Source organism: Xiphophorus hellerii, chromosome 16, assembly GCF_003331165.1.
Source record: "Xiphophorus hellerii strain 12219 chromosome 16, Xiphophorus_hellerii-4.1, whole genome shotgun sequence".
NCBI classification, from domain to species: Eukaryota; Metazoa; Chordata; class Actinopteri; order Cyprinodontiformes; family Poeciliidae; genus Xiphophorus; species Xiphophorus hellerii.
In genome coordinates, this window is record NC_045687.1 from 20,907,816 (window position 1) to 20,935,216 (window position 27,401).

Genomic DNA, 27,401 nt, shown 5'->3' on the forward strand with positions numbered 1-27,401 from the left:
GAAGTGTACACAATCCTCGAAATGTTACTTTTTTTAAGTCAAACTACAAACTTGGATGTATTTGTATTGTGATTTTAATGTATGTGCAAAAACACTGTCTCTACCAGCTCTACATATCTAGAAATTGAAACCTAAAACAACCCAACAGAATAACTGAAGAGCATCTTATTCAAATTCTGACAAACATTCTCAGATGGATTAAGGTCTTAATTCTGACTGGGCCATTCTCTGACACCACTAAATAAAGTCCAAGCAACTGGAATCTGTAAGAAATGACCTGATTCACAAACAGAGTGAGTATGAGAGTATGTTTAACTTAGTCGTGTTTTTAATAAAGCTGCTCTGTTTGTCAAAGAACGTTAGTAAGCTGTCTGGGAAAGCAGACTATTAATCAGAGCAGCAGCCAAGAGGCCAATGGTCACTCTAGAAGTCAAGCTTGATAAGTTAGAAACAAAGCACTCCGAGGACTTTTTAAGAGTCTGTAAAACACATAACACTCAGTAGGGATCATCTCCGGCATGACATGAAAACTGGGTTTATCAAACGCTCACTGTCCAATCTTGATGATTGAAAGAAGAAGGATGAAAAGGTTGCTCTCTGGGTGAAAATGTTAGAGACATACCCCCAAAAAACTTCTAGCTGCAACTCCCGCGAGACATCATCTCTATAAAGTGTTGACTCAGGAGGCTGAAAACCAATCATGAACTCCCATCACAGACCATCAACTGTGACATCTCTCTGCTAACTTCTTCTTTCTTGCCATCTTTCCCAGATGACGAGGTTTTGTCCCTGTCTCCAGCTAGCTTTTCGAAAGTCTATCCCTCACAAGACTGCAGGACCTGGCAACATCACTGATTGTGTGCCTAAGGACTGTGCAGAAGATCTCAGGGATGTCCTCACAGATGTCTTTAACATCTCTCTTAGTCAGGCTTTCGTGCCCAACTGCTTCAAGAGTACCAATAAAGAAGGCCTCTCCATCTTGCTTTGATGACTACCACCTTGTGGCATTGATCCCCATTATCATGAAGTGCTTTGTACGGTCGTCCAGTACATCAAATCTGCCCTTCCTTGTTCGACAGACCCATACGAGTTTGCATACCAGGCAAATAGGTCTAGTCAAGATGGGATTCCCACTGGCCTCCATTCAGCCCTCACTCACCTCGACTCTAAACACTCCTATTTGAAGATGTATTTCTTGGACTTTAGTTCAACTTTTAATACTAAACTGAACAGTTGAGGAATGAAAACTTCTCTGTGCAACTTGCTGCTCGACTTCTTGGCCAGGAGACCACGGTCAAGAAGTCCGAGGCATTCTGAACACAGAGGTACCTCAAAGATGCCTACTGAGCCCCCTACTTTTACTTGCACACCAACATACAACAGCAACCTCTGACATCAGATGCAATAACGAGTCAAACTACAGGTTTGTGGTGACTCAACTGGCCATGCGGTGCAGAGACCACAATCACTCTCTCAATGTGACGAAGACGAAAAAGATTGTTGTTGACTTATGGAGAAATGCCACCCAGCATTTCCTGGCCAGAAAAGCTCATCAATACCACTCAGAGCTCAGAGCACCAGTTCTTATCGTGACCCAAAATCCTGATTAAAATACATAGAAGATCCTTCTTCTAAAAGTCTAAAAAGTGCCCAAAAAGTTCAAGGTGCACAAAAAGGCTGTTGATACTATTTTAGTAGTAAAAACTAGTACTTTTTTCTATGTTTCCACTTTTTGTTTGATGACTTGTGCGTTTTCTCTTGACTTCTCGCATTTAGAACGGAAATGCTTAAGGTGAAGAAATATTAAGAAATATTAAAGGTGTGGAACCAGGTTTCTTTCCTCCCCTAAAGTTTAATCAAGTGTGTAAGCGAGAGTCTATGAAAAGGGATTGTTAGCAGGCACATTCTGGTGTTCCCTAAGTGTGCTGAAAGGAAGCTTTTTCCCAATACAAGCAATTTGTCCAAACTTTGTGTGTGTCCACATCATTTACCCATTCATTGATAAAACGGTAATTGCCCAGTGTTTCTTCTAAAACTGATCAGAAAAGGGTATTTCTATCTTCTCTTTGTTTAATAAATGAGAGTAGGAATACGTTAGTGATTTAATCATCAATATCTTCAAAATAAAAAGCTTACATTCATTTCCTCTGTAGATTGTACAATTGCCTTTGGTCTTTATGACTAGGGTCAATCATTTTTGGGTTTCCTTTAATAAGTTTCCCTCCATAGTTTGCTGGAGTTCCGGTACATCCCTCGTGACTGAACCAGTGGAACTGTGTCGGGTTTGTACGTCGCCTCACTTGTACATATCTTTTCAGAGCTGCCCACAAATTCTCTATAGGACTGAGATCAGGACATTGTGATGGTGACGCCAAAATATTAACTTGGTTGACCTTAAGTCACTCACTGTCCATTTGGAAGAGCCATTCTTGTTGGGTCTCTTTTTTGGAAGACTCAATAAGAAAAAGCCAAGAATTTTAAACATGTCCAAAAATGGCCAAACATTCCAGGGATATGAATCTTAACACAGTTGCTATATTTTTGCTAACTTTTTAGGTCTGAAAAAACAGCGGTTTTTACTTATTCACGAGCTGTATCTTCTTGGTTGACTTCTTTAGATGTTACTTCAGTATTTCCACATGACGCTCTTTCCTCGCAGTATGAAGTGTACCAGTCCCTCCTGCAGCAAAACAGCCCCACAACCTGATGCTACTAAACCCATAGTTCACAGATGGAATGGTGTTCCCAGGCTTACAAGTGTCCCTCTTTCTCCTTCAAACGTAACTTGCCCAAACATTTCCACCTTAGTTTCATCAGACCACAGAACATGTATCCAAAATGAAGGTCTTTGTCCCTGTCATGTCATTGTTTGTACTTTTACTTTTTGGAGTAATAAATTCCTCTTCCCTGAGTGGCCTTTCAGCCCATGTTGAGAGGCATTGTGGATAATGACACTGTTTTACTTCCTTCAGCTAGCATCAAGGTATTTTAGCTTTTATTCTGGGATTGAAACCTGTCTCAAAACTTCCAAACACATCCAGGTCGAGGCAGCGGGTAGAAGTCCAAATCCCCCTCCAGCAGAAAGAAGGTTGTTTTAACACTTTGGCACGCGGCAGCTCCCCGGTGTTCTCCCCAGCAAAGGGAGTAAGGGAGGGTGAGGCAGGAAGCCACCAGGCTGTAAATCCCGAAGCAAAGGTGACGCTCCGTCTTAGCTACGGCATGTTTATTGTGGTTTTCTCCCTTTTTCTCCAAAGGCCTATTTGGAACTGTCCACATTCCCAGCTCAAAAATCATCTCTCCCCTGTGCTTTGAACTGCAACAACACTTTTAACCTTTTACCCCAGGTCTTCACAGAAGGCATTGGAGTTGCGCCGTTTTTGATTTAATAACTGGTGTTTTCATCAGGTCAGATCGTCATATGAAGGAAGTCTGTGCAGGGCCTCACTTCAGCACTTGTAATCGCAGCATTTTTTGCAGAAAGGCAGCACAGGTGGATGATTTTTGCTTTCTTTAAGCAAAGGAAACTACTTTTTACAGCTTATTACTAAAGCAATCATCATGTCCTCCACACCAAGCTTCCTCTGGTTGCTAGATGGCTTCCAGGACGCAGCGCTGAGTTGAAGAGGAAAAGGCTGGGTTCTTCCTGGAGCACTCAGAGTTGCAGACAGGAACTATAAGAATGTTAAGGCCAAGTACTTATGAGTGAAATAAATAATGCAAAGAGCCAAAGATTAACTAATCTTATAGCAGCCTCTATAAGAGCTCTCAACTTGCTTAAGTATTAAAATCTGTCAAAAAAGAAAAGTCTAAGAGTTTTTCACCCTTCATAAAGATACTAAAAGTGAAAGAGAGACTTTATTGGATGCTGCAGCAAACAATCTGTCGTGTAACTTGCACAACCCTAGGATATCTTCAAACAGCTTTCGGCTTAGGGGTGAACTGTGTAGAGAGCAGCTGAAACGCTCGTCATTAATTTTGTTTTAAAAATGGAGCTTGAATTTTCATTCCTTATTTATCCGTTTTAAATGCAATATGAAAATAATTAACACTTTAATAGCTAAATGTGTCATTTTTGATACAATTGTTTCTCTAACAAAGTACTTTCCTTAAAAAAAATCTGCTGCATCCAGTAAAAAATGTTGCATAAATATGTAATACACTTCTTAAATTAGTAAAAGCAGCGAATGCTTTTTGAATGTCATAAAAAGTTATTTTTATAGTGCTTAAAAAATATGTTTTTAGTTATAACTGTTAAGTGAAAGCAAAAGCCTGATGTATTAATTATGCTAAAAACAAATGTAGAAAACAAGTCAATGAGTCAAAATTGGTTTCTTTTGAATGAAACAAATCCAGTACTTCATTTTTTAAAAATATTGGAATTTTCCGCTGTTTATATTATCATGCTTTAAAGGGCTAAAAACCTTTTTTTTTCCTCAATAAAAATGACATAAAACATGTCTATGCTAATGCTAATCCTAACAGCCTAACCAAAAAAATAAATAAAAACTTTTCACTTTTGTGCCACACAGATTTGAATATCCTTTCATGCTTCATTCACCGTTGATACAAGAACAAAGACTTCCTATTCGTCCCGCAATGAATCTTGGGATACGGTGGGCTGCGGAAGAAACAGCAGACAAATCCTTCAAGACTGGAAAAAGGAGGAAATATTTGTGGGTCGTATTTTTAGGAGCCTTCGAAATTGGACAGCCTTCGCCACTTCGCATGCGGCCTTCGAAGAATGCAACCCCTGAATTTGGACACGCCCCCAAATTTAACCTCTAACTTTGGAGAAAAATCTGACAAAACGTTAACGTTTAGGTTATATCACCATGGTTTTAATCGGTATTCACACACTTAGACAACACTGCGCTGCATGTTGGAGGTGTTTCCCTTCTGCCACACACCTGACTTGAATAAGTGAGGGATTCAGTGGCTTGTGCAGCACTTAATGACTTGCAGCGGAGATCATGCAGTCATTTGAAATTCGATGTTCTGGAACAGAAAAACGACTAAAATGTGTAAGGCAGTGTGAAACACAGGTTTTAGATTAGGCAATAAGCAATAAATCAGTTAAGTCATGTTTCTGTCTCTTTCAACCAAAAACTGGATGACAAACGTCTTCAGTCTGATGCTTTGGTCTCAGCTAGCCGTTTTTTGAAAGACAGTTTCGCTTGATTCAGAATTCGTTTTATTATTTTATTCTGTTGTTTTGTTTATTTATTTTGGACATTTAAAATGTCTTCCAGTTCCAGTGTTAAATGTTCATTCGTATCTCACAATGTGTTCTTGCATCATTATGGCATTACCATTATATTACTTGAAAATGGTCTCAAAACAACAATATTATAGTTTGTCGCAATAACTTCAGGGGCAAATGATCATCCAGAAAAATCTGTTATGGTGATAGACCTAGCTTAGATGCATTATTTTAATGGAAAAACTAAAATTGTTTAAAGACATTTCCCCGAGTAGTGTCACGGAGGCCTGATCTGTGCACCAGTGCTAACAGATTGGAGAAGAGCCAGAAGGGTTTGAGATACTGACTTTAGATTTGTTCTATCATCAAATTTCACAGATTCTAATTTATTTGCGTGGATTCACGAAAGCCTACGTACGCTAATGTGCCTCCTGCGTTTTCATTATGCTGCCTGTAGAGGCCTGCAGTTCAGGGGTTGCTGCTCTCAGGGTAAGCTAACATGGTCTCGGTGCTGAAAGGTCATTCATTTCCCTGGCTGGCAGCCTAAACGGGAAGCAGATACTACATGTTATCACAGGCTCATTTTCCGGTGAAATTGACCTTCCCTCTCTGTGTAAACACACTCCACAAAACACCCCCACACGCGCGTGCAGATGCCTGGATGCCGAGGACAGCTTGACGTTGCCCGACTTTTACGACACATTTATGCGTCGCCCTGGACTTTTTCCTGGGAGGAAGCCGTCTCAAACCTGTCCCGATCAGCAAGAGGAAGAAGGAAACTGCGTCCCGCTGATTCGGAAAGGGTTCGCGTGAAGGAACCGCGAGCCGTCCACCCCACCGTAGCCGCGGCGACCCGGGCAAGCGACGAGAGGAGGATGGAAACTGTCTACGCGGAGAGCAGGAATGAGAAGAGTTACAGCAGACCGGATGACGTCTCAAAACCTCGTCTGAGGATGAGTCTGTCCTCCCGGTCAGACGTAGACGTCCACACACACACACACACACAGAGAGAGAGAGAGAGTCAGGAAGGTGATGAATTCCCAACTCGTCCCGATTTTGAGCAGATGTGGAACCCCTAGGATATTTATTGTCGGTTTGGGAGCAATATGTGGTAGCCGGTGAGTTTTCCCCACTGCTGTATCTATCCTGCTGGATATCCCCTCAAATCCAATAAGTGGTTTGTTGCTCGCTCGCTCTCTCTCCGAGAAAAATTGCACACTGGGGTGTGTGAGCGATGGAGACAGAGAACAGGAGGATGTAGAAAACCATTACGGGGAAACAGATCCACTTGGAGACACCCACGCAGACGTTATGTGGAGAAATAAATATGAAACTGGATCCAACAACTCCATTTCCTACTTAAGACTGTTGTCTTTGGTTTAAGTAAAAGTGCTGTGGAAAAGTTGCTTCTAATAAAAGGGCAAAGTTTGGCAACTGGACTTTGACAATATTGATATTTGCTGGAAAGTGAAGCGGCAGTCACATTTAATTAACATATGTGTTTTGGGGTTTTTTGTGAGATAATGTTGGAATGCTTCTGGAAAAGAAAAGTAAATCTCCCTGCAAACTTATTAAGTTATTTGCAATAATACTCATAACCAGTGAGATTTTTTACGTTTTGTTACTTTGCAAGCACCATATTTCATGGGCTTGAGTGGGATGTTATGTGCTGTGAAGAAAAAGGAAAAGCATTGATAAAAAAAAAAAATAAAATGATTTTTAACATTTTCACAAGACAAAATTTAAGGGTGCGGTCACAAAAGCCGTGATTAGTCCACTTTAATCAAACTCTGGTCCGCCTAAAAGCCAAGGTCTCTGTTCGGTTGAGCTGAACTCTGGCACGATTCGAATTCATATGTGAACGGGAAGCAAAGAGGAGATCGGAGATAGGAAGCGGCTGATGGCACAAGGCATTCTGCGTAAATACAACTGAAACAAACACAAGAATCTGGCGCTGGCAGGAAAAATAGATTGCTTTTTCTGTTTTAACCAAAATAATTCTACAACCGCTAAAAGCTGACGGCACTCCATTTTTGTCTAAATTTCCGTGAAGAAGGAAGTTGCACTCACGTCTTCTTTATGTGTTGTTTCCTTCAGTGTTTCTTGGTATGGCGCCACCACAGGCGAGGAGTGGAACAGGAGGGGGTGGGGGGCCAATTTTTTTGTGTGAAAATGTAACAAATGTTGCAATTTTGGTCCCCAATTAAACCTAGCCTACCAGACCATCAGGTGTGAAAACACCCTAAAAGTGTGAAGTCTTGCCAGTGATACTCGATTGAATTTCTGGACTTTCACCTGTAGTTAAGCTACTTGAGGAGAAATTAACTCCTTCTAGTCTCTCGACTAATTTTTTCTTCTACTACTTTCCAATTATTTGCTGTTCTTTCAACTGTCAACTTGATGTTTCCTCTTCATATTTTTTCTCTCCATTGAAGCTGATCTGCCGTTCTGTTGGACAAAACAGACAATCCTGCCAACAACTAAACAATATCCCTCTTATGAACTTTTTATTTTTACCTACATCAGCAGGACCACCATGCATCTCCTCTGTCTTCTCAAACACCCAATAGGTTTTGGTTCTGCTGGAGGTTTCTTCCTGTTGAAAGGGAGTTTTTCCTCTCCACTGTCGCTACATGCATGCTCCGAATGAGGGATTGCTGTAAAGTCAACAATTTTCTCCTATCGCCACATGCTTGTTCAGGAGGAGTGTATCTGCAAGTCAAAGCCTCAATACAATCTGCTGGGTTTCTTTAAAGCTTTTTAAGCTAATTTAAATAATAAACTGAACTCAATGCACAGTTTAGAAACTAGGATATAATAGAATGTATGTGCGATTGAATTTAAGTTACTTTTTTATCAAAGTGTTAGAAAAAAAAAAGTTTTTGACCTTCATATGTCTGATGCCTGTCAGTTTAAGCAGTTGGCTAGTTTATATATATATATATATATAGTAGGTGACGTGAAAAAGCGGTTTATTAAAAGTTTTCAGAGTAAGCAGGGTCGAACACTACTGCATGCCACAATTTTCTGAATGTATTCATCTGAACTTCTGAAAACACCAGACAATTTGTCTCCCAGTTATGTGACGGTTTGTGTTGTTCCATAGATTTCCAACCAAAACACATCACAGTTTCTGTTTGTAATGCGAGATAGTGCGAAATAACGGAAAGGGATGTGAATAGCTTTGCGAGTCACTGTAATTGAATTGATTTCAGCACCTTTCAAAGCAGTTGGTGCCTTTGTTTTCTTGATAAAAATAACAAAACAAAACAAAAAACAAGGTGATTGTGTCCACAACTCAGCAGGAAAATATGGCCCCTGCCAAAAGCAGCTTAGCTTTGCTTCCACTGAAACACTTTTTACGGAGGGCTGCGGAGGGGAAGGGGGACGTGGCGCTGCGCTGCGGGTGAGTCGGGTAAGTGACACTGATGAAGCGTGTTGTGTGTGTGGGCGTGAAAGCGGTGTTGTCACTGAGCCGGCTGTGTCGGGTGGCAGCGCAGCAGGGGAGCTAGCCGGGGGTCTGAAGCTGAGCTGCGGAGCGTGTCACTCCCCTGATCCATTAATCATTCCCAGCCTGCCCTGCCTCAGTGGCTCAAAGAGGCCCCGAAAAGTGCACGCACTAGGTGGTCCCCGTGCCACCCCTCGAGGCCCCAGTCGAGTCAGTCCCATGTAGACAGACGGTGGACACAAAGAGTCGAACACTCACCCGTTCACGCCAACATGCATTTGTTACAAGAGTGAGCAATTCTTCCCATTAGTGGAGCAGATAATTGAATTTTTTCTGGAAAATCTTTCGCATGCGGACACAAGATCCTAACTGGGCACAGATGTTCCTTGGAGCTTGGGGAAAAAAAAGGTAGCCACTGAAAAATTCTGAATTGCCACCATGGTCATCAAGGAATATTTATTTTTGCACTGAAAGTGTCGATATTTATCACAGGTGAATACCGAGCTAACGCTAAACCGCTAAACACATAAAACAAAACTGTGGAAGTACGCTAAAACGGCTAAAGACGTTTTAAAAATTTGGCGTAACTGAACGCAAAACCATCAAACATAAAAAATATTTTAAAATTGTGAAAACTAATGCTAAATCTCTAAACAGAAAAAATATGTGCAGGAGCTAACGCTACACCACTAAACATATAAAAAATAATCCAGACGCTAACATTATACCACGTTTAAAAAAAAATGCAGAAGCTAATGCTAAGCCGAGAAACACATTTAAAAAAGTAGTTGAAGCTAAAGCTAAACTGCTAAACACATAATTAACGGAAGATAATGCTCACCATTAAGACAACTGAGTCTCAGTCTGTCTGGTTTGAGACTCACAAACTACAAAGTATGTAGCGCCTGACTTTGTTACATATCATTACAGTTGTATGAATAGAATAACCAAAGTCAAAAACATACAATGTGACATTCAAGCCATAGAAATGGGTATCATATTATGGCAATAATTGGTTTAAAGGGGGAGGGGTGCTATGTGGCGCAGGGGTTAAGCACAACCCACATAAGGTCCTCGTCGCGGCTGTCGCAGGTTCGATTCCTGGCCTGGCGACCTTTGCCGCACGTCTTCTCCCTTCTCTCATTACCTACCTTCCTGTCAATTCACTGTAAAATAAAGGCCACTAGAGCCAATAAAATCTTTAAAAACTAATAATTGGTTTAAAAGGCTTGCAGATGGCAGCCATCTTGAAAAAAGGCCGTCATCCTACAAGTGCATACTTTATGCAGGCATAAATAACAAAATAATCAATGAAATAGTTGCAAAAAGGATCTTCTCATAACACTCCAACAGCCCTCAAAATTGCCATTCTCCACTCAGTTGAACAAAAATGTTCAGTTTGCTCCATAAAGCCTGAACAAAACCTTCTTTTTTTCTTTTTTTTTTTGGCTCCAAACATCACGTCTGTCTTGAATTATGAGCTCAAGAAAACAAAATCCTCCAAACATGCAGCGTTTACCCAGAGGACACTGAACTATAGCAGAACATGGACTCCCCCCCCCCCACCCCCCACCCCTGCTTTCTTTCTCCTCACTTTTAGATGCCCCAAATGCATTTCTTTGTTTTATGGTCTGGGCCGTACACAGGAAAACCTCTTACCAAAGTCACCCGGCCTTATGTTGCAAGAAGCGTTGGAAGGGAACGCACTGAGAGCCAGATTCGGGAGCATTGTTCTCTGCTTGTAGTCACGGGGGAGAACGTCGGTATCAAAAGTGCAACAGGTCCTGGTTTCACATGCGAACGGCATGCGTCACTGACATGCTATCAAAATTATGGAGGCTTTGTTGCTTGAACTGATAACACAAGAGACGGAATGCGGAGAGAGACGAGCTGAAATGTAAGGCGGTGAAACTAACGTCTGCTTTGCGCTGCGTTTCGACTGCAAAAGCCCATCGTAGAACCAAAAAAACAACTCCCGAAAACTTTTACTTTCCACGTTGGTATTCGGCGCCTTGCGGAGTCATTTGTAACCTTTGAACCTGTCCCGCGTTCTGTCTCACCGCGCTCCTAAACTTCAGTGGTTTCGTTGGGATTTAGTTGCACTAAAGTGTCAAGTGGAAGGAGAAGTAATCCAGGATTTTTGGAGGGGTTTTTTTGTTGTTGTTTTTTTTTTGCCGCAATAAAAATCTAGAAAGTGTGGTGCATTTTTATTCAGCGTGGTATCCTCAATAAAATTTAGTACAGCTAAGTCTGTTGCAATAAGCGATAAGTCAGTTAATCACATGATAAATTAAAATAAGCTCCATAATTTCCGTTTGTACGCCTGTTTGTCTTTCTTGTGTCTCTCTCGTTTTCTACGAAAGGTAAGACAAAAGTCTTGAGTCCGATGCTTTGGTCTAAAATAGACAAATTTTTTGAAGGGTAATTTTGTTTAGAGAGACTAGAATTGTGTTTGTCACATAAAAATCTAATAAAAGATGTTTAGTTTGTGACAGTGAGGTGGTAAAATGTGAAAATGTTCATGCAAACCTTTTATTGACAAGTTTTGTTTGTTTGTTTTTTTTAAATTGGTGCATATCTATTAAGCAAATTTATTTTCAAAATGTCAAATTGCGCAATTCTTCAGTCAATGGAAACATTGGTGACTGATTTACTGCGCAGATCACTGTAAGTCAGACAAATCGCTTGCAATTCTATTTCCATTTCATAAATATTTTTTAATAAATTAACAACATTAAAAAAATCAAAACCTACCTGGAAAAAGCTAGATTCTGACTACCCTTACCCAAAATCCACAACCATTTGCTGTTTGCTAAACTGAGCTACAGCAAAGTATGGCTCTGACGGCAAAGAAGAAGACACAAGAAGAGGAACCGAACCGAAACACAGCTTCTATTTCACGAACATCCATGTAATGACACTATACAACGATCCCTCTCTTCCATCACACGGGCCGGTTCCGCTGAACCCTGAAACGAAACCCAGATGTGGAGTGGGTCTCGCACGGCCCAACGTGGCGGGACGAAAATGGCTGACGTGTGGTAGCGTTGTCGCATGGCTGTCAGAGGCAAGAACAAGTTCGTAAACTACCGTGGCTTCCTCCTGCCCAACGTAATCAAGCTTTGACTGTATATGTGGACGCACTATTGTGAATCAAATGAAAGCTGAGTTTATGTAGTAACAGGATTTACGGATATGACATTGTTTTTAAAATACTTTCATAACAGAGTTTTGCGTTCCTGGTGCTGTCGGCAGTGGCGGTTCTTCTACACCCTACAGTACACACTACACCAAACACGCCCCAAAAAAAACTAAACAAAAGAAAACTGTACATCTGTGTTATATAACATATCGGAAACATTAAATGGGTACTATTATGCGTCTTCCAGGCATATAATGCCCTTTTATAACACCAGTATGTCACTATGTTAACTTAGTTTGTTATAGAAATGCTATCTAGATAAAATAGGGCTTTAAAGAAATTTAACTTTGTAATTTTACGCCTTGAAATTGGGCTTCTGTCTCTTTAAGAAACTCCTGCTCTTTCTGAAACGCCACCTTCAGGAAGTCATCACAACATGGCTCCTCTATTAACCCTTTAGCAAATGTTTTTACCAGCGTTTCACTGAGAAGTAGCTCCTATAACAAGCTGAGTAGGTGTGCTGTTCCACAAGGTGTTTGCTAATTGCCAATGGCTAGTCTGAAGGAGCTGAGTGAGGGAGTCGCGGAGGAGAGGTCGGAAGCTTGGAAAATGCAGTTCTGAGGAGAAGCTGCATCTCGAAGACGATGCTGTTCAGCGTTTTGCGCATCTGAACGGCTGCTTATGCTACCTGACCTTTTGAGAAAACACACCTTAAGATTTTATCAGCAATATCTCCTGCAGGAAATGTGTTCGTATTGTTAAAGAATCAGCATTTTATGTCTATTTTTAGGTTTTAAACTAAGAATAAAATGTTTTCTGCTTCTGTTAGGATTATGATAATTGTGGGAAATTATGTATTTTATTTTTTAAAAGCACAGTTTCCAACCTAATGACAAGAGAAATAGACTTAAAGAAATACTACTGGTACATTTGATGTCATTTTGCTGTGTAAATTCAAATCAATACAGCAGGAAAAACCACCTCATCACAGCCCAACAACTTTTAATGGAAAAACATGTTTTCTTTTCTAAACCGCCATGCTTCCCTTAAGCAAATTTATTTTCTTAACTTCAATTGCACAATTCTACAGTTAATGGAAACACAGCAGACCTGCATTTCCTCCAACATTTGACAGTCGGAAAAGTCGGTAACGACTGGTTTAGAATTAAGTTAATGTCAAAGTCTTTTGTTTTGAAAAAGCATTCCAGATCATTTACTATTTAAATTTCATGGTCTGTATTTATATTATGCAAGCAACAGTATTATAACAAGAACCCAGACCTGTAGCCGAGCCCCAAACTGCATCTGATTCAATCTCATCCCACTGCAGCGGCCTCGCAGGCGGGATGGAAACGGAGATATCTTAATAGATGCCAAAACATTTCTGTGCGTTTTTTGCCCGAGCAACAGATCTTTATGCTTCATCTGCCAACGTCTTAATGAAACTACAGGACTCCAAAGAATCAAAACTCACCTAATGCCGCACCCAACAGCAAAGAGGAGACACTTGTCAAGGTGGAAGGAAAGCGTCCTCGGAAACCAAACCAGCTGGAAACCGAACAAGTGCAAAATTACACGTGTGAGTGACTGAGACGACCATTTTCATCTCGACTCAAAACCCACTTGGCAGAAAAAGGTTTCCCACAGTTTGCCTCACAGCCCATCAGCAGTCATGCAGGGTGTGTGCGTGGGTGTGGGCGTGTGTGCGTGTGTGTGAAGGCGTGTGTGGGCGTGTGCGTGTGTGTGTTGGGGGTTTACTCTCAGGGGTCAGCGCTACACCAAGCATGAAGAGAATATGAAGCAGCTGCCAGGGACACCAGGGCCTGGTCTGTCACCATGTGGATGTTCTAACCGGGCTCATGACTACAAATTATTATGAATCTCTGGCTGGATTTGATATGAGCTCATTCATTTACATATGTGCAGATATGAACTTGTTAATTTGTTGGCAAAGTGCAATGGGGCGCGCGAGTTTGCAAAACGCATACAGTTTTGAAAAGGGAGAACCTTAAAATTCTCCCTTTGGAAGATTTTATGTCAAGATCTACGGAGGGCCAGACGTGCCCAAATAGATAAATATTCGTATATGTTTTAATTTGAATTAAAATTGGAAATAGATGTAATAAATCAATAAATGAGCAAATTAAATATATTTTTATATAATTGATGTAAAATGCTCAAATTAAAACTTTCTGTATTATTTACTTCATTGTTACTTAATTTCAGTGACGTCTTTCAATGAAATATTTTATTTACTCTTTGTGCCACCAAACATGAATCTTATTGATTATACTCCACCAATCACTTCTAACAGTAAGGTTAGCCACACCTGCTAACTTTGGCTCACAGACACTGCAGAACTGAACTACTAAGAAATAGTACAATTTTAATTATATGGGTTTTTTTTGTCATATAAAGAAATAAATATGTATTAGATAGATGTTAATGTACATTGTTAGAGATTTATTTATTTATCTATTGAAATATAGCACTTTAGGGCATAAAGATACAGAGCGTCAGGGAGTGGGTGGGACTAACTCTGTTATAGAGGTTCTCTTGAGTTGCTGCTTGAAGCAGCCAATTAGACCTCAGGATCTCTATAGAAGCAGTTCTAGTCCCGCCCACTCACTGGATGAAGGTGACATTTTGAATTGATTCATCACATGCTTCAGTACAGGAACATAAATTAATTTATTAAATCATGAAATAAATATGTCTAATTTTTTAATTGAAATCAAGACATTTAGTTTCGGAACGAATAATTAAATCTATATTTAGCTAATTATTTCTATATTTATTTCTAGTTTTGATCAATTACACTTACATAATTATTTCAAAAGTTATTTATTGTAAATTGGCACTAGTCACTCTCCATACATATGTGTGTTTAATTCGGCACTCTTCACGCTCCATAATTTTTTGTTTTACCGACCTATTTATTGGATTGTGACACAGAATCGTGGCCGTGTTGGTGTTTTATGTCTCTTTTTGTCTCCCTTTCCTGTCTCTCTACACTTCTTTATAGATGTCATAACTCTCTCCAGATGCTTTGCAGCCTGCTGCCCCTTCAGGCACTTCAAAAATCTGTCCAAAACCAAATAGTTTCCCCATTTTACTTTCTGATTATAGCAATGTTATTCAGACACATCGGCGGTGGGGAGTCCTGTGCTGCCATTTGTCTTTATAGTCATGTGCCTCCACCTGATAGGAATTCAAATATTCCTGCTGCCAACATAAATTTCTTTCTTTCTTTCTTTTTTTTTTTTTTTTTTTTTGGACGAAATAATGCCAGCCATGCACAGAGTCATGGGAACCTGACTTTGACTAACTTCCTTGATGCCTGCCACCAAGAAGTGAAACCAACTCTCCCATAACCAAAGTCTTTTTCTTTCTCTTGTTCCAATATGACAACGGTCCAAAGCAAAAGGAGACCAATTATTACTGCTGAGGAAGTCTGTAGAAACGGCCCAAGGCATAAGTAAGCTAAGCTAGCAGGGGGAACCAAAGGATTCTGTATTTGTTACACAGAAAATTGACCTAGATGTTGCATTTGTACTTAACCAAGAATGAGCCTACTTTTACATTTGTTCAATAGTTTCTACATACTGATTTTACTTTGTGAAACTATTTAAGATTTTAAATAATTAATAAAAGTACAAACTACATAGCTCAAAATCCTTCGATTTTCCAAGAACAGTCATAAGTTATACAGCTACATTATGTAACTTCTATTTTAGAAAAAGAAACGTTTTTTACATATTTGTTAAACTATCACCATGTCTTGACAGTATGAGACAGATAATCTGCGAACCAAACGGATCCCCTCTACTTCCTTCCTGTGCTGGTATTACCTGACCAAAAACAACCAATCAGACGCAAGAGGAGGGTCTTGGCGCAGTCAATCAGTCTCCTGTACTTGCTGCTAAATGTGCTAATGGAGGAGAAACAACGTTACAGGACTACGGTTTATCCGCCTTCATGGGTGCTATGTTAACTAGCGTTAGCATTTGCAGCAGGCTATGCAAAAAGGAGAGGAGGAGTAGGCGGGGAGCGGTGCGCACATGGGCATGATTGACAGCGCTAAGACCCGCCTCCTGACTCTGACTGGTTGTTTCCAGTTAGCATTGGGAGAAAAGCTGGATTTTTTTTCACAAATTATTTGTCTCATACCATACTGTCAAAACATACTGACAGTTTGAACAAAAAGTAAATAAAAAAATTATTTAAAAAAGCTACGTACTACAGCTTTAATGATATTCATTAAAGCTGGTTTTTGCTGTTTGTGTCTAATGTAGGCCCGCATTTCATGCACAATGTAACTGTTTGCAAATAAATCTACACTATAAAATTTTAGTTTTGGACGGTGTTAAGTATTGGTCATTAAAATTGTTTGGCATTAGTAGGCATAATGTTCAGTGATGGTTGCATTCCAGCAGAATTAGCTACATTACTCTGGGAGAAAATCCAAGCTAAACAATTTGATTAGATGTTGGTTCATTTAAGAGTTGCTCTCATTGGTTGTGTGCAGCTGATATGTTTATGTGCGACGTATTATGAATGAACCTATCATCTCAATAAAAGGTTAGGACTGTTGTGAGACTTGCGGTGGAGAAAGTTTATGCTTTTGGGCAAAAATTTACGTTTTTATAGCTGTAACTTGCTTAGCTGTTAATGCTAAGGTTAAACTTGCTAGCTTCGTTGGCAATGTAGCTGTGGCTGCCAGAAAAAAAAAAAAAAGCTTACTAATGTTTCATGCTTTCATGAGGTAAAATATCTGGGTAATTAGTTTGAATTGATTTAATTTTCCTCAGAAAGTAGCCTGCAGACAAAATGTAATAAAACTCAAATGTTTATGTAGAAACACTGATTGAAATTTATTCAGATGAAATGCTTACAAGTGTTAGTTTCTAACAGTTTGTTTTAAACTATATACAATTAACTGACAACCAAATAAAGTTTGACTCTTCTTCTCAAATCTGTAAGGTTTTATTGAAGTGATGCACGTATCCAAAATGAATGACCAATCAAAATATGAACCTATTTGTCCTTTATTTTATTAATAATGTGAAGTGACTGATCACATCCTGTCAAAACAGTTAATTTAGTAGTTGATGGCTCAGTTGTTACGTATTGTACGGAGCCACCAGAGGGACAAAAAAAATGTGCACCTGATAGCAACTCATGTACATATAATGTGAAATTAGACCAGGGGTATAATCTATCCAGTATTTCTTGAGTTTTGGATGACATTATCAGATATGTTCTGTATTTTCAGGAAGTTGGCTGTATTTCTTCAGCAGCCATTTTCTATCATAGTCAGTCTATGGACATTGCCAAGCTGGCTTCTAAGCGTATGACTTGCACAAAACTCACATTTTTCTATAAAAGGTTTTTGCGCTAGGATGACGGGGTTCTTTTTTGTTTTTTTTTCCGAAATAGATGTATTTTGCAAAACTGCAATGGAAGCACTTGCTCACAACTAGTCATGTGATCAACAGCCGGATGTTACTACTGGAGGAAACCACAAAGAAGTCAACAGGAAGTAGTAGGAAGATTATGGTTTTTTTGTTTGGTTTCTTCAGACAATGTGCAGCTGGCTCCACCACAGCTCTCACAGCATCGCACAGCTCATAAAAAGTTCTGTTTGTTATTCAAACGTGTTGAATTCACAGCTCTTCTGTAAAATGGCCAACTACAATTTCCCCAAAACGCCACATATGTCGCCCCTCCAATGGATATAATCTCATGTAACTGTTTACTTACATCGCTGCCATGATTTTTAATGACTTATCATGTGAAGAAACCCATTCTCATGTAATTTTGATTTCATTTCCTCTTTAATGGAAACACCACAAATGCAAAACTGCGTTTTTTTCTACATTATCAGAATATAGACAAAGATTTGTGCACATTTGTCATGGAAGCGCAGTTTCTGCGAGTATAAGCAGGTATAAACGACGTATGGATGGATGGAAGATATACGGAAAAAGTTGGTGAATTTCATTGTCGGCTTTAAATGTTCGTTACATTTTTTTTTGCTCAGGGCCCCATACAACCTTGCACCGCCTCTAGTATCGGAACACCCTTCCTATTATTTTTCCCTGTCTGCCTCCTTTGCAGTTTTTATCTGATGACACCACTTGCACACACAGCGAGACGGCGAAGGGGAGGGGACGCGGACGCCTCCCGCCGACAGTGAGATGGATGCCGCAAGTGACAAGCTTTTGTTTTCCTGAAATACGCTCGCATGCGGGCGAAAGTCGGAGGCCAAAAAGGGAACAAGTTGTTCACTTGTTCCGTTTGGTTGAGCAAACCATGGCAGTGGCAGGGGCTGGTTGCTTCTCCCCCGGTTCGCCCAACAGTGGCTCACAGAGGCCCGGGCTGCCGATGTAAGCCCCTGCTGCTTTGCTGGAAACGGGCATCACAGCAAAATAACACTCGGATTCAGATTACCTCACGCTTTGTTTCCCCTCTGTGAATAGTTTGCCGCCTCTAAAGTGGCAGTTTGTGCTCTACGTGCCAGAAATGTCAATAAAACCGCCCTAATCGGCCCTGCGATCTATAACAGCACCTGCTTATGGAAACACATCCCGCCCCAGCAGTTCATTTCTGCAGCTGTGACGTTTCCTTCCCATTAAAGTAGGAAATGTCGGCTGGTGCGCGTTTGGACAAGCCCGCTTAGCTGAAAAGGCTTCCAGGCCTTTCTTCCGGTTGAATCGTTCAGCTCGATTGTTGGCGATTGGGTTTTCACTGATGGAAATATGCACTCTTTAAGGAGGAAGTGGCTTTACACAGCTCTTTTCAACAAGCGGGAGTTTATCTTTAAAACATTGATTCACTGGATATAAGGTTCTTTAGCTTTTGATGAACGGAACTCGCCTATTTTCATTGCTTGTCTCAGTAAAGAGGATTTTATTTTTTTATTTGTATCACTACCACTGAAAGACCACAGCAAATTAACATAATGGCAACACTTAAATATTCCAGTGTACACAATGAAAACTGGCTTTTAGTGGGGAAATGTTTGCCTTTAAGCTAACCGATAACATTAGCATTAGTGCTAAAGTTAAACTTGCTAGCAAGCAAAGCTTCCAAACACTGGAGCCGTCTTCGCCGATAGCGTCTGATCTTAATATTTTGTTGAAATTTAATTGATATCTACGCCTGTCACAATAGGTAATAAATCAATTTACTGCATGATAAATTAAAACGAGCTAAATAATTTCCATTTGTACAATTTATCTTTTTACATCCGGTTTTTTTATCACCAAAAACCGGATGATAAAATTCTTTGGTCTCAACTAGTCCCTTTTTCTGAAAAGCAATTTTGATTTCTGGACACTTCATAATTTATTTTGTTTCTTGTTTCTGTTGTTTAGTTTATTTATTTTTGATATTTAAAATGTCTTCCAGTTTCAGGGTCAGATGTTCATTAGAACTTAAAGCTTACTGGTGGTTGACAATGTGTCCTGGCACTATTGCACTATTATGCCATTAAACTTATATTACTTGAAAATGGTCTCAAAAACAACAATATTATCATTTATTGAAATAACATGTGGGACGTTTTCTCTGGAAACTCCTCCACTTTTCCTGTCTTAAATGTTTGGAATTATTCAGCATGAATAAATATTAGTTGGTGCTATTTTAAAGTTGCGTTTGTGCTAATGAAAAAAGGTTTCAAACAATCACAGTCATGGTAAAAAAAAAAAAGAAGAAGAAGCGTACACCATATTTTAAGTGCAGGGTGTTAGATTTGGATGACCCCTACGGAAATTTGTTTCCATGCACAGCCTTTCCTGTTTTATGCACTGTGCTGGAAATAAAGCGCCATTAAAAGGTACAATAAAACTTCAGATAATTTGAGAAATGCTGAATAAACACTTTCAAGTTAAGAAGATATAGGTTAGCAACACATTCCTTTTTTATATATATATAAAAAATAACATATATGTGACTGGAAAAGAATTGAAGTCACTAATTCAGCAGGAAAGCAGGTTTTTTGCTCGCTTTTGTTCATCTTAGCTCAGGTAAGATGGCGAAAAACATGCACATATAAATACTGGAAAAAAAATAAAAGAAAACTTGGCCTTTCAATTTCATTGGTATTCAGATTTTCTGCCCCTGAATGGCTTCAGGTCTAGCAGCACACCTGGCTCAGACATCGCTCAGATTTACCAGCAAGAAAGTATCAATAACAATTAAAAAAAGCTTTTCTTTTTTTTAACAATGGTCGCCGAAACCAGATGACTTAATGAAAGGAACAGTAAAGATGGTTAATCGTGATTTTCCAGCAGAGATTTTATGTCGTTGACAGAGGGGATTCTCTGCATCCATTAAACTTGTGCGTAACCATGACAGCAGCAGTGGAAAAATATACATATAAACTGATATCAGCATGTAATAGATTATCTAAGGTGGTCTTAAATTCGGAGATTTCCCGTTAAATACTCTCATACGAGGGTAAATGAACTGTTTGTTGTACTTAAATTAAATATAAGTCCGCATATATTCCCCAACATTTGCGTCCATATATAGTCAGAATTGAATTATTTAATTTGAGGAAAACTGTCGTAAAAAACAAACAAACAAAAAACTCGAATTTAAACACATTTGTTCACGGAAACGATTTTTAAAGAAACCTTTTCTCTACTCAGAAACAGTGATTCTTATCAACCAAATTTATTTGTGTCCAATTGTTTAATTGCTTAAATTCAAATAGTTTTTTTTTGTTTTTTATCGGTGTAAATTCCAGTCAGAATTAAGAAAAAGAGAGGCTTTGACTTACCGACGCACTCGTTGGCCTCCCGGGCCGTGGCGCGCTGCCACGGTCGGTCGTAGTGGAACGGCTTGCACCTGTCGCACTCCGGCCCCGCCGTGTTGTGCTTGCACTCGCACACCAGGTTCCCCTCGCGGTCTTTGACGCACTTCGACGCGTGCCCGTTGCACTTGCACCGTCCGCCGACCTGCAGGTCCGACACGGCGTAGAAGTAGGAGTCGCGCGCCAGCTCCGAGTCGTCCTCGTTCTCGTCGCCGAACGTGTGCAGCCGGCTGAAGATCACCTTGATGTCGGTGGCCGTCACCCAGTCCTGCAGCACCGGCGAGTTGTCGAAGTCGTGCGCCGACGGCCGGCCGTCCAGGGTGCTGAAGGCGATCAGGCCGCCGGTCAGCGGGTGCATGTCGGTGTGGGAGTCCGTGCAGATCGCCTCTTGCTCGTTCTGCTTGGTGATCGTCGCCTTGTTCTGCCGGTTGTACATCTTCTTGCACTGCGTGGAGTAGTACTGGAACGGAACCCACGACTTGCCGTAGTCCATTGACTTGTAGATCGCCATGGACTCGGGTCTGGGCGAGCAGAACTGCAGGCTCACGTAGGTGACCTCGAACTTCTTCCCAAGCGACAGCGTGAGGGTGACGTTTTGCGGGTACTGCGCGTAGTTCTCCGACTGCCAGCAGGTCAGGTTGTGCGGGTTGTTGAGGTCCGTCAGGTAGGCTGGCGGGTGGGACTTCTTGGGGTCCGCGGCGTCGCACGTGTGGCAGTCCCGCGTGCGCTCCTCGCCCTTCTCGGCCACCACGCAGTAGCGGGCCGCTGGCGCGCCGCAGGTGCTGGACACGCGCACGTCCTTCCCGAAAGCGGAGTTGACGAAGTCGGGGATGCACCTCCGCGGGTTCCCGTTCTCGTCGTAGCACGGGTCCGGCGGGGAGGACTGCGCGGCGAACATGCTCAGCCCGTATCCCGCGGAGGCGCGTCCGGCCAGCGCGCAAGCTGTCAGCACGGCGACCCACGTCTCCAAAAGCCGTCTCATGGTAGGACTTAATCCGAGCGCCGCGGGGTGGCCGATGCGCTGAAAACACACGGGAAGGCACGGTTATCACCCCAACAGCACCTGCGGCAAAACACTGAGAGAAAATGAATCAGGACGATTGGATGGAGTGGTTACTGAATGTTTTTTTTGAGAAATAACCTTACAAGAGGAAAGGAAAAACTCCACCCAGATCACCACCTCTCACATGGACAGCTCAGGCTGAAAGAGTTTGAGGTGCCCCGCAGAATTTGGAGGGGGGAGATTAAAAAAAAAAACACCCTTTATCCAGTTTACGCACGAAACAAGAAGGTGCAGTAGACTCTCCCTCCTTTCTGGAAATAAGAGAGAGAAAAAATAGAAGAAGAGAGAAAATAAATGGCAAATGCCCAACTGGCTGTCTGCCTCTGCCTCAGTCGGTCCCCTCTGTCACACCTCTGCCCACCTCTACCACTGTCTGTCCCATTCCCTCTCTATTCTAATGGGAGGGGGAGAAAAGAGGAGTCCACCAGGGTCTGAACGCTGGAAACGGATTTCTCCGTGTAAAAGGAAATGGCGACATCTTCTGGTTAAATATCGGAACTACCTGGATATTATGTCTTTCATATATCATCACTTCCTAAAATAATGGCTTAAGTCTTTTTTTTTTCCCAGAATGTTTTTTTTTGTGCAAAAAATAAAAAAGAGATTTATGTCATTATTTTTAGGACAGTGACAGTATTCACAACAATATTATATATATATATATATATATAATAGTAATTTTATAGAGCTTTGTGACATGTGGAATAAAATATTTCAAACTTTTATTTTGTTCAAATTTAATTTTCATGGCGTGTGCGTGAAGAAACCCCAAAATTCAACGTCTCAGAAAATTAGAATATCACATCAGACCAAATTAAAAATAATGTCTTAAGCAAAAATGTCAGGATTGTGAAAAGTACATGCATTTCTATGCACTCAGTGCTTGGTTGGGGCTCCTTTTGCATGAATTTTGCTGTGGCCTTGAGGCGATCAACCTGTGGCATTGTGTAGGTGCAATGGAAGACCAAGTTGCTTTAACAGCTGCCTGCAGGTCATCTGCCTTGTTGGGTCTGGTGTCTTTCATCGTTCATAGTTACGTCTTGACGATACTCCATAGATTCTCTATGGGGTTAAAGGTCAGGGGAGCTTTCTGGCCAATCTAGAGCAGGAACACTATGGTCATTGAAGCATTGAAGACGATTTAAAGCTCAAAAAAGACAATTTCACATAATAAAATTGTCTCTTTAATGTGCTCGGATACAAAACTCTGTGTATCCAAGCTTCTCTAGCAATGATCTTTTTGTGTCTTACTGTTCTGGTTGTGTAGTCGACTGACCCAGAGTGAGAGGTAGGTAGCTTAAAGGCTCAGAAAACCTTAGCAGGTGTTTTGAGTTAATCAGCTGATTAGGTTGAGACATTATGCGTTTATATTCATGACCTTTTGAACAACAGTCTAATTCGCTGAGACACTGAAATTTTTGCTTTTCACTATCTGTAAGCCATAACCATCAAAATCACAAGAAACAAAGGCTCAAAATATGTGTGATGAGTTTTACTTAATAAGATGACTGGTAAGAAATATTGCCCTTTCACTCAATTTTCTAATTTTTATTTATTTATTTATTTTTTTAGATGTACGAGTAGAATAGAAAGCGAACGCTTAAAATATTGTGTCAGGTAGTTTCCATGCTTGCGTAAAATGTTTAAATGTAACGCTTCTTTGGCCACACTGATGTTAGATGAATTTCCTGCTCGTCCGTAATCTATACACGTCTTCTGTTTTCTCAATTCTGTGTGGTTAAGTCTAACTTACTTTCGTTGCACTGCTGCTAACACAAACTGCTAGATCTCAATCAGCACAATGGCTGTGACACATTTTATTCAAGTCGATTTTAATCAATGTTTCTGTGCTGAATTTATGTTGTCCGCTTACTTGGTTGAATTCTTACTAATCGTGAAGATAACTTTGCTCATCGGTTCATCAGAAAACATTAATGAAATAATAAACTATATGTCATATATATAACGAAGTGGCATGCAACGCTGTACTCTGAAACCACAGCTAAAAAAAAAAAGAAAAAAAAAAAGACAACCACCTGTGAGGACTTTTCCAACCACAGCCTCATCATCAACATGCCCAGTTTTTCTAGCAGAGGGTGTTAGCATTAACATTGTTTTAAGCTAGCTCAAGCTGTTAAACTGCTAAAAAAAAAATTATATTTGTCCAATGTAAAAAGTTTCATAACTGGAAGTCTTATGATATGACCTTGTGCAGTTAATACAAGCTTTTGCCTTTAAAATGGCAATATATGACTTTTATGGAGAAAAAATGATGAGACGGTTAGTCTGCGAAAGTATCGATCTCCTCCAAAAAATAACTCACTCCGGACCAAAGTCAACCAATCAGAGCCAGGAGGAGGAGGGACTTACATCCGTCAACCAATCTCCTGTACTTCCAGCTAAATGTACTAATAGTGGAGAAACAACTTGCCGTTACAGAAAACCGTTTATCCGCCGCCGTCGGATAAACGGCGTTTAGCTAAAGCTAGTTAGCTTTAGCTAAGCTAGTTAGCTAAAGCTAACTAGACGAGACGAAGGAATTTGATTTTTTTTTTTCCACAGATCATTTGTCTCATAACATACTAACATACAATTGGAATCTATGTAAGTAACTTTCAGTATGTCTCTATTATTATTGAATTAAATGGGAAAAAAAATCTCATTTGTTTTTGTAAACAAAGGATAAGACTATATTTGTTCTTAGTTGGTGCTATAGATGTACTGAATTTAACCAAAGCTTATTATTCTCACTGAAACTCGTTGTTTTTGTGGCAAGATTTAGAAGACGAACGCGTTGAACGTTACTTAAACACTTCAAAATGTAACAAATCAAATTTTTATAAGGCTCTAAAAACATTTTAGCTCTCACAGTACTTTAGCAACATGTGAGAATTTTTTGTAAATAATCAAAAAGCCTGGAGCAATTTTTAGCATGTTGCAGTTGTCATAGCAGGAGAAAAATAGCAACTGACAGCAGCTAAGATAAAAATAAACGTACTGCTCATTTTAGATGCGCTCAACTACATCACTATTTCATCTAAAAACCAACCCAACAACATATTCAGTAAAAAAAAAAAAAAAAAAAAAGCTGTAATTGACTTAATTATTTTTTGTATTGATCCAGCGCTCACACATATAATCAGGAACTTGTGTTTCCCTTTTTATGTCCTCCAGAATGGTAGTTAACAATATTATTATAAAATATATTTAACTTTAATTGTATGCTTCTGGGACGACATTATTTTCAAATCAAATTTTGGGTTGATGGTGACTTCAGGGGTGTCAAACTCCAGTCCTCGAGGGCCGCTGTCCTGCAGTTTTTAGATGTGCCACAGGTACAAACCACTGGAATGAAATGGCTTAATTACCTCCTCCTTGTGTAGATCAGTTCTCCAGAGCCTTGATGACCTAATTATTCTATTCAGGTGTGGCGCAGCAGAGGCACATCTAAAAGTTGCAGGACTGCGGCCCTCGAGGACTGGAGTTTGAGACCCCTGGATATTTAAGAAACTAGTCCTTTAGGACACCAATTATAGATCACAGGTAGGTGGCGTCCTTGCGACTATCTCCCTATAGTCTAAGTATGAAATCTAGTTTTTATGTTGGTACAAAAAGCACTTCAAGACGTTAACCGGGGCCCAGTCACAAGGACTCATTGAGCTGAAACTACTCGTGAGAAGGATATTAATATTTTGTCATCATAAAACAACAACCAGCAGCATAATGCTTTCTTGAAATAATGATGACATTTCTAAGCTTCTTTTAATTCAAACATGATATTTAAGCAAGCAGGGAAACAAAGCAGGAGTGCATAAATGAGCACTGAAAAAAATAAAATAAATAAATAAAAACTATACCTGAAGTTTCACTGAAAACCTTAAAAACTGAAATATGTCATTTAAAAAAACAAAAGGAACTGAGTGATGGTGAAAGTACTTTCAGCTCAAGGCTCTTTTTAACAAAATGATTTGGTATTTCCCGGTTGCTGTGTGTGGAAACCAAAGCGCAGCCAGTGGAACAACCTTCATCAGCAATAATTATAGCAGGCATGGTCAGTTGATAAAAGGTGCTCTGACTGATATCCTGTTTTTGTTCCCGTTTTCTGGTTCACTCAGTCGCAACTTCTGCAAACGTAAGTCCTGATCTCACTAAAGGGAATAGTTCTTCCTTCTTGATTACACAGTCTTTTTCTAATTTTGATGTCATGAACTTAAACAAGACCTCTTAGCAATTCACCGTCTTTCCTGTTACGGCCACTCCGGGGAAGATGGGTAACTTCCACTTATGCACAATTATTTCCTGTTGTAGAATGATTGAATTCAAGATTTTAAAAATGTGTTATAACCAGGGGGCCGTATAGGGAGAAAACGTTATGACAATTTCAAGGGCCCTTGAAATTGTCATAACGTGACCCTTGACCCTTGAAATTGGGGCAATTTAATTTTTTGTCATGGGGCCCAAGATTCCTGGCGGCGCCCCTGATTATAACTACTTATTCTAGAAAACAAAAAGGAACTATTGTTTCAAAGGTTATTTGTAATGTATTTCCATAGAAAGTGCTCTATAATGGTCTAGATGAGAAAAAAATAATAGGTTCCTGTTTTGATCAAATGTATTTTTAGCTTGGAAAACTGCTGAGGGCGTCTTCCTATAGGACACTGGTTATTCAAAAATAAAATCTAAATTTCAGGTGTTTGGCTGAACGCTCAAGTTCAAATGTCCAGTCTGTTGCCTGTCCTTATCTCAATCTTCTCAAAGGTCAGTTGGAAGAACAATTGTTAACCAGTTTGTAGCATTGGTAACACTTTATTTGAAGGGGAGACTGACATGACATAAGACCTGACATGAACATGAAGGAGACTTTATGAGTGTTTATGACTGTTGTCATGAAGTGTCATTCGGTAAATAATGACACTCTTAACACAAAGTTGACACTTTTGATTGACTTTTAATGGAACTTTGCATTAAAAGTTTCATTATTGACTGAATAATGCAAAGTTGGCACTTTTAAGGAGCTTTTAAGGCAACTTTCAGTGCACCTCTGCGTTAAAAGCGTCATTATTTACCGAATGACACTTCATGGCAACAGCCGTAAACATTTCTGAAGAGTCATTCAGACGGTAGCAGTTTTGTTGTTGTTGCTTAAGCAATTCAGATATTTTGAAGAGGTCCCAATTATAGAAGGATTTAAAAAAAGCTGAGTGTCATCTGCATAGAAGTGATGACATTTTGAAATCTATTAAAAATCTGTCCGGGGCGTGCCACGGTGGCGTAGGGGTTAGCGCGACCCATATTTGGAGGCCTTCAGTCCTTGACGCGGCCGTCGCGGGTTCGACTCCCGGACCCGACGACATTTGCCGCATGTCTTCCCCCCTCTCCTTCCCCGTTTCCTATCAGTCTACTGTCATATAAGGGACACTAGAGCCCACAAAAGACCCCCTGGAGGGGTAAAAAAATTAAAAAAATAAATCTGTCCGTGAGGCTACAAAGGTGGGCCCAAAACAGAGCCTTATGGTGCCAAGACAATGATGGCACCACATTGTCTCGGTTCCAACAAGACAATGTTGGCACCGTCTTGTTGCCTTGATGACAACAAGACAACAGTGTCTTGTTGTCAGTAGAAATCTACAGGATTCTTCTGAAATCCAGTCGAACCGGCAAAGGTTGGCTCATTTGGCCACACGCCACTTTTCCATTGTCATCTGATTTTTCTGTTGATGAACCTCG

General features: G+C 40.3%; 1 protein-coding gene across 2 annotated transcripts in view; it reads right to left on the minus strand.

Moving 5' to 3' along the window:
- ntn1b (netrin 1b) overlaps positions 1 to 22,194 on the minus strand; it is a 62,359-nt gene extending 40,165 nt beyond the window's left edge. Inside the window, exons 1-2 of one of the 2 annotated variants that reach the window (XM_032588020.1) lie at positions 21,758 to 22,194; positions 20,579 to 21,632 (exon numbers count right to left, since the gene is read on the minus strand). In XM_032588020.1, the coding sequence (XP_032443911.1) occupies positions 20,579 to 21,593 (1,015 nt within the window). In that variant the 5' untranslated portion in view covers positions 21,594 to 21,632; positions 21,758 to 22,194. Of the gene's footprint in view, positions 1 to 20,578; positions 21,688 to 21,757 lie in introns of both variants that reach the window. The other variant, XM_032588019.1, reaches the window with a different exon arrangement.
- Positions 22,195 to 27,401: the final 5,207 nt, after the last annotated feature.